The 8554-nt window shown below is 38.6% G+C and overlaps 1 protein-coding gene across 4 annotated transcripts in view; it reads left to right on the top strand.

Annotated features, from left to right (window-relative positions):
* Nucleotides 1-1627, top strand: part of CCDC85A (coiled-coil domain containing 85A) — a 267176-nt gene extending 265549 nt beyond the window's left edge. For all 4 annotated transcript variants that reach the window (XM_042981430.1, XM_042981426.1, XM_042981427.1 and 1 more), the window contains one exon: nt 102-1627. In XM_042981430.1, coding sequence (XP_042837364.1) covers nt 102-191 — 90 coding nt within the window. In that variant the 3' untranslated portion in view covers nt 192-1627. The remainder of the gene's footprint in view (nt 1-101) is intronic.
* The last annotated feature ends 6927 nt before the right edge of the window (nt 1628-8554 follow it).

The raw sequence follows: 8554 nt of genomic DNA on the forward strand, positions 1-8554 counted from the left end.
CCCCTCTCATAGATCCCCCTTTAAAAACCACAAATCTCTTTGTGGAAAAGGCAATTAAGATGTTTATTTTTATTATTTTTTTTATTTTTACCTTTTTTAAGGTTGTATGGAGGAAACTTGGAGATGCTGCCGGTTCCTGTCCTGGAATTAGGCAACATTTGTCTGGAAACCAGTACAAAGGACCAATGTGAAAGGCACTCTTTCAAACAGGAGGTCACCACTGCCAGAGAGAGATAAAAGAAGAAAAAAGTGGGTTTCTGCACACCTGGACTCTTTGAATAACATGGAGTGATTGTACATTGCACATATTTTCCCTCTAACACCTTCAGTATGCTGTATGTCATGTCTCTGGTTTCCATGTCCACAGTAGCCCATCTCGAGTTAATTTAAAACAGCTTTGAAAATCACCATTTTGGTACCAATATTTTCATTAGAGTTAAAATGTTTTTGACTCCTAAGATCTAAGATTAGAAGAGTCCAGTAGGGCCTCAGTGGTTTTCATAGAGTTGACTCATTGCACAGAATGCTGGGAGTTTTCTACCATGGTATGAGGAAGAGGTGGCTTCCAGCTTTCCAAATGTGAGAGTTGGGCACCTATTTCTTGTATTATAGTCAAAAAATTATGAGTTCCTGATGCATAATTAATTTGGATGTAAGGCAAGATTAGATTTCTGGGATTCTGTTTTGACTTTTGAGGTGCTAAAACTACCACATAAATTCTCTACCAGCCAGAAGGGTAGCAAGATTTTTTTGTAGAGTGCTTATCAGACAGTACCATTTATTTCAAGTGATCAAGATAAATATAGCTTTTCTTTTAATCTTGCTATATTCATGAAGACACATCTTGGGGGCATATCTACTTCCATATTCATTCAATGTAGCCATTGATGTTAATATTAATTCCAATTAAAGAACAAGCAAACATAATTTTTCTAAGTGTTTCCAGCTGTGAGATGTCAATTTCTACAATTTAGTTTCTAGATCTGCTGTTATATTTAATAAACTTTATGTAAACTTTAAAATATTGCACTGCATTTATGAAAAAGCTTTCTTTGCCTAAAGCAGCTAACGTTTTATGAAACTGACGCATGTCTTTCATTATTGAGGCTAAAAGCTCTTGTTCAGATTGCTTGAGGTTTGAAAAAGAGGTGTGCTAGCTTTGCTTAGTTTCTTATTTTTGGTATATATATATATATATAATATTAGACTGTGTGTATTGGAAATGCTATGATAGGCATTTTGTGTTTTTCAAATGCAATGATAGTTTCTTGTATGAATGTGCAAGAGGCCTGTGACAGAATGCTAAGTTTTTATTGTAGTTTAAGATTATAAAAGTAGGAATGCAACAATTCCCAGTTTTTAGAGTTCTTCTCAATTACTCAGATTGGATTCATAGCAGATATTCATCATTGCTGTTGTTTTTATAATGGACTCATTATAGTATATTAATTGTCATTGGTCAAGGAATGTGAAGGTATTTCGTTATACTTTTTTAGATGTTACTATGATGAAAAAACAGCCCTCTGTTTTCAGAAAATATTTATGAATTAATTTACTATAGAATTAATTTACTATAGAATTATCTCTCTAATTATTGAAATTGGGTTACCAGTTAAGCTTACCTTTCTTTTGAAATGTTATATTATTACTCTGTAAAAGAAAATTGCTTGCTATATTTACACCTTCTCTAGTAGAAAAGCTTTCATCCTTAAATTGTTGTATTCCTACGCTCTGAAGACATTTAAAACAAGTTCTTGTGCCTGCAGTAGAGACTGCAGAAGCTAATACAAGGAACACTGGTCTTTTGACAAAATACTTGTGTAAATTTTGATACTGTATTAAAACTATTTTTTTAAAGTCCTGCATAAAATCGAGTATCACGTATGTGTTCATCTTAGCAATGGTAATAAATTATTTAATCTCAGTGTTTTTTCCTTCAAAATTTTTTTCCTAAATTGAGTAGATTTCTAATAGTCAGTTGCTAAGTATCATAATGTTCCTAAATGATGGTATTAATGATGGTAATCGAGATGATTATCTTAAATCCCTCATTATGAGCATATTTAAAAACATGCCTTTGTTTTTTAATATTCAGGTTCCTCCATTCACACCATTCTCCATTATAATGTAGTTAAAAATTTAGAATGGTATTTAGGAATATTTAAAAATCAGTGTTATAAAACCTTTCACTTGTTAAATTCATATAGATTAAAATTAAATTCAACTATTGTTAAAGCAGTCATCGGGAGGGAAAATACTAAGGGGAAATACTGTAGAGTTAACATACATTAGTGGGGGAAGATGTAATATACATATATGACTAAGACATAAACTGAAAAACACACATTATACACATGCTCAGAGAACACACATGCTTCTGAGAAACCACTAATAAGACTCTGGAATAAAGCTTCCTACACTGAGCTTTAGACCCAACATTAAATGACATACTAGATAGTCCAGGACCTGAGTCTTGCCATTGCCTGATATGTTTATCAATAAAAATGTGCAGCATCATTCTCTCATGTGACCAGTTTATGGTCTTATTTTCTCTGGAACAAAGGTTAATTTACACATCTTGGAAGAATATTTTTGCCAGCCTTGAAGCTGACAGACAATCAGAATCTAAGCTTTTTAAATGAATGCCTTTTAAGTTTCTAGCACATGCTCAAGGCATTATAGAAAATTCAGATCTTATGTGACATCTAGTAATACATCATTGGATGTGAGGGTATCATACATCACATTGGCAGGAGCCAATGTAAAGTATCTTTACTAAGTATGGCATTGAATAAAGGTTCTTTGGCTTAGCAAAGCAGACTTTGGGCCAGCAAGTTCAGCATTCAACACTATAATTAGCTCTGTGAGTTTGAACAACTTAATGTTGCTGAGCCTCTGTGTCCTGACATGCTGAAAGGAGACAACATCTATGGAAGTGTTTTAAGGTTCTTGAGAGCCTCCATAGTTCCAAAGCTCATGGTCTTGGCAATCCACAAGAAACAATGGCAAGTCTTCCAAGACATAGGAGCCAGCGATGAGCTGTGACAATGTTATTAGACCATTAGGCTGGGAGAGGGAACTACATCAACATGAAAGGTTTATTAAACACATAAAAAGATTCTAGCTGCATAGTTTGCACTTTCAAGCTCTGTTCTCAGCCTACTGCAGGCCTTATCGTGGTCAATCACAGATGGTAATTGTGAAAACGGAGGAAAACAAAAAGATATTGATCTGAGTCTCATAGGAATGGTATGTTTGAAAAAAATTCCACAACTACTTAATACCATATTACTGTGAAAACATAGAATACAAGAATAAACATAGAAATAAGAATAAAGACTTTTACCTAAAATGGCAGAATATCTGCTGTAGCTCCCTCCTTTTGCCTTAAACTCTAAAAATGATTGAAAAGAGATTTAATAAATTTATAATCCCACTAGAAAACAACAAATAGTGTACTCTGGGGACCATCAATTAAGATAAATTCTTAAAAAATGATAGACACAGTATCCAGTTGAAAAATGAATTCATTATTCAAAATACATGAGGAAGGGTATTGTTGAACATGCAGAATGGCTTCAAGGATGCTCCAAACAAGACAGAGTTTGAACCTGCAATGCCTGGGATCCTGGGGGGACTTACAGTAGCTATGCATTTTGACTCCTGCGTATGATCTCTCCCTCCTTGAATCAGGCAGAGAACAAAACATAATTTCTCCTAGGCCAGAGCAGAGAGTAAGGATATTTGAATTGGAGACACAGAGCAAAGTCTTCAGTTTCTTAACACCCAGAAGAGAAAGGATACTCTGTGTCCAGATCATTAGCTACTAACACAGCCTGCCTACAAGTTTGTCCCACCATCTCCCTTACACCTTAGACTCAACTATCTCACAAACCCAGCACCCTGACCTATTTCTTCAAGCAAGATGTATGGGAAACACAGGCAGTTCATGATGAAATTTCAATACTAAGGTATACAAATAGCACCCAACATTGGAGGGAAGCCACTCAACTTTGAATCAGAGGCACAAAAATTAAATCTGTACCAATGAAAATAATTAAGAGAACTTGAGAAGTAGGACCAGTATTCTCAAAAAAGATGGTAAATATTGCATTCATTATGAAGAATTTCACATCTTGGGAATACAATGTTAGTGTGAAAACTCAATATATTGGTTATACAGTGGAAAGGACAACGCTGAGAGCAATTTTGCAGGTTTGAAGCCAAGAAATTTTGCCAGAATTCAGAATTTAAAAATTCTGAATCTGAAAGTTAAGAGAAATGGCGACTATTGTTCCCACAGTGCTTTCTCTCTCACTTACTCTACCATTTCCCTTCATTCTTCCACCCTTCTCTTCCTAGTTTTTTTTTTTTTTTTAAGTTTATTTTGAGAGCAAGGAAGAGAGAGAGGGTGGGGCAGAGCAAGTGCGGGAGAGAGAATCCTAAGCAGGCTCTGCCTCTGCACTATCAGCACAGAGCCCAACACAGGGCTCAAACCCATGAACTGTGAGTCATGACCTGAGCCAAAACCAAAAGTTGGACACTTAACTGAGCCACCCAGGTGCCCCGCCGCAGTTGTTTTATAATTGTCCTATTTTAAGTTGTAATGTCAAAGGCTATCTCAAAACCATTTGGAAGGATAAAATACTAGTCTCACAAGATCCTCTCATTTTTACAGTAGTGCTTTTCTTTTTTTTTTTTTTAATTTTTTTTTAACGTTTATTTATTTTTGAGACAGACAGAGACAGAGCATGAATGGGGGAGGGTCAGAGAGAGATAGAGGGAGACACAGATTCGGAAGCAGGCTCCAGGCTCTGAGCCATCAGCCCAGAGCCCGACGCGGGGCTCGAACTCACGGATCGTGAGATCGTGACCTGAGCTGAAGTCGGAGGCTTAACTGACTGAGCCACCCAGGCGCCCCACAGTAGTGCTTTTCATAGTTTTCATGCCCAAGTAATTATTTCATCTGTCTCATTACCACGAAGAATTTCCCTTTCCTATCCCAGGACTTTTAGTTTTCTAGATCCTGTTCTTAAGTGATAGCTTACAATATATAACATCATAACGGCCACAGCAACAGACTCATATGCTAAAAGCAGCAGAAAGTATCTGGAAGTGGCCTTTGAGTCTATGGATTTATTGTTGGATTTGGGCCAAGCTACGTAAGTTTAACATGGCATTTTAGATTAAAAAAAATGTTTTCCCATTGTAATAATCTGGGAAAGGAATGGGTTTCTGACAGGCCAAATAAGTCTGTAGGGTATTCTTTTTATACCATCACCATTCCCCAGGCTAAGTCTAACTGTTGTGTTCAAATAATGAACACAATGATTGATTACCAAGGATTAATTTTTCTTTTCCTAAGAAAGCCCTCCTTTGCTTTAGAAACATACCCCCCCCACACACATACACTGTTCAAGTCAATCTAGAGAAGCAATTTCCAGCTCCAGAGCTGCATTTTGATTAATGCCTAGACTCCAAGCTTGCCTTCATCGTCTCATTCTACTTGCTAATAATTGGCTCAAGAAGCCAGTCTTGAGCCAATCAACATATGGCATTCCTATGGTCCAGTTGTAGCAACTAGACCTAACAAGACTCATTTAAACTCTTGGAAGAAATTTTATTTCACGGGTAGAGAAGAGGTTTTTTCCTGTCTAGTGTTGGACGCGCTAAGGGTTTTCTGTTGCCTTCAGTCATATTGGGCATCATTAGAATAGTCATCCTGAGGAGAACACACACACGGAAAGGTCGAGTCAAGAGCATAGTGGAGAAAGGTGGCTGGAACATTGATTATACCTTGTCTGGAGTCCACTCGGAGTTTGGACTCTCAAGTAGATTCAATTTTTCCTTATTCTTATAAAATTGTTTGATTAGGGATTCTGCTACAGACTTAATAAAATTGTACACTTTATATGCCATGACTTGGATATATGGTCTCCTAATACAGCAAATTAGAGAATACAACAATGGCTTAGTTTTACTGAAATAAAGAGTGTGTCTAAACAACTTTAAACAGGCTTTAACTACTGTCACAAATAAAGAAGTTCTATTTTCTCTTTATGTGATAGAATAAAAAGAAATTAGCAAGAGGAGCTTCTTAGCCTCGGCATTCCTTTTACTTATTTTCCATCTATTTTTCCACTGTTCTCCAAACCTTTCCCATCCTCCAATTCATCTGGACAAAATGGTGAAATGGTTCTGAGGCGAAATCTCAGCAGCAAGGGAAGACTGTCCGGTCTTATATATCATGACTTTGAAATGTGCCCCTGATCACTGTCTATTTGATGCAAGTATCCATACACGGTACTCAGCTTGTCTATTCCCCTAATAGTGGCAGCCTGGTTTGTATGACAATAGGAGAAAGCTTGGATTATGCCAGATACAGTGTCCACACAAACCAAGATAATTTAGAACCCTCACTTAGAGGAAGATAGTCAATGTAATCAATCTATCAATCCCTCACCAGTTGGGAACTCTGGTGGATGGACTCAGACTCTTTTGATAGTTACCTTGAGCATCATTTAGAACACACTGGACATGCTATTAGTCCATTAACCAAATCACTGTACTTCAACAGTAATCTGGCACCCTTGGTAACATGCCATCCCACCTAGCTGCTATGGTGGACACTTTCTATATGTCTGTATTTGCTGTATCTATTGAAATGTCAATTCCTAGGGCTCATACCTGGGCTGGGGCACCAATTTCCTGATTGCCAGTGAGTTTCAGTGCCTTATGAGCCAGGACATGGAAGGCAGTGAGGACTGCCTTAGGCTCTTACAGGCAACTCAAATGTCTTTCCGTATACCCTGACTCCACAAGGGCTTAATCACGATCATCCACCCCTTAGTTTCCCATTGTCCAAGCCACAGGGTTAATCACTTAGAATAGCCCAGCTATCAATGCAAAGGGTTAACAGCCAGGACTCATGAGTGATCATCAGCCAAACAGTTCTGAGTTCAGCACACTGGCTGCTGTGGTCCATTCTGGTTTCCACCTAGATCGTGTCAGTATTAGGCAGAAGAGTAACTGCATTCCATGAGGTCAGGTTGCCTCAACTGGAATCCATTTGTAGACATGTGTTGGAATTTCCCCTATTCCCTCTCTACAGGCCATGGGGGCCACATTAGAAATAGGTGTGTGGGCATTTACAGTGTCTAATAGCACTAGCATTTCTAAAGACAGAAAGCTGGCAAACATGGTGCTCCCCTGCTACAAACAGGCATGCCACATAGTCAAAGTGGGGTTTGAGCCATGGGAGAGGTGAGTGGATAAAATATATTCTCAACCCACACATTGATTGGAAGAGAACTTCCTACCTGTTCCTTCCTGAGTAGCTCTACTGGAGGAATGCACACTGCTAGGATGCATCTACAGATGTTACTCTATAGATGTACCAGGTTTCTGCCCCCTTCCAAAGCCAGGACCAAAACCCTAAGGGTACTCTTCTCTTTCTGTTGTCCTCTGCCACAGTACCTAACCCATACCTTTCAGAGTCATGGGTACATCTAACTCAGAGGGTGGCCCTGCTTGGGGGATACCCAGAACTTTAATCTACTTCTTAAGTATTTTTGCCTTCTCAAATGTGGCTTGCTTTGATCCCCAGTCCCACATGTGCTGTTACTTGATCAGACAGTATAAGGGTAAAACAGCACTGTGCCAAGTGGAAGACGGAAGTTATCCAAAGAACTCAGAGCCTACAGTCTTGCACCTTTTCTATGTCAGGGTTGGATAAGCTTGTACCTTATCAATATGTAAAAGATGAAATGAAATAGGATCATTCATGGCAAGAGGTGTTTTAAAATGGAGCCAGGGGGTCCTTAAGGAGATGGGCCTTATGCAAGTCCTCACCAGGGAAACTATGAATTTTTGAAATGAGCCAAACCACAATATTCCAAAGACTCCAGAATCTGCAACATCTGCACAATTCTACAATAGGAGACTTTGCTTAGTGACAGTCTTAGCAACAAATTATATTCAGTCAAGATTAGTTTTGTTTCATGAACATCAGACAAAATGCTTTATAAATAAGATATACAGGGATATCCAAGAAAAATGGAAGAGTAGAAAGATCTTGAGCTCACCTAGTTTCATAGACATAATGAAGCAACAACTGTATCTGTTACAGATCTTCCACAACCAGTCAAAAAGAGAAGGCCACATCAAAAGGGGTAGGAGGGACAGAGACATAGTCAGGAACCAAACCCCCAGTACAACTAATCAAGGGTTATACACACACACACACACACACACACACACACACACCACACACCCTTGCAGGAACTAGTTCTAACACTATTTAACTTCCTAGCACCTCAGTGACCCTCTTGGGTATCTCCTTGCAGACCCATCCCACCCAAAAAGCCTGCCCAGACACGTGGGCTCCAAAACAGTTCATGCCCCACCAGGCCTGACAGACAGCCCTGGAGGGATGGCACCATTCCAAAGTGACACCTACCTTGGGGAGCAGGGGAGATAATCCCTCACATCAATATGCCTGAATTTCCTGTTGCTGAGCCTTCTAGCATGCTGTATAGGGAGAAAGCCCTGCCCT

This window comes from Panthera tigris, chromosome A3 (assembly GCF_018350195.1).
Source record: "Panthera tigris isolate Pti1 chromosome A3, P.tigris_Pti1_mat1.1, whole genome shotgun sequence".
Lineage (NCBI taxonomy): Eukaryota > Metazoa > Chordata > Mammalia > Carnivora > Felidae > Panthera > Panthera tigris.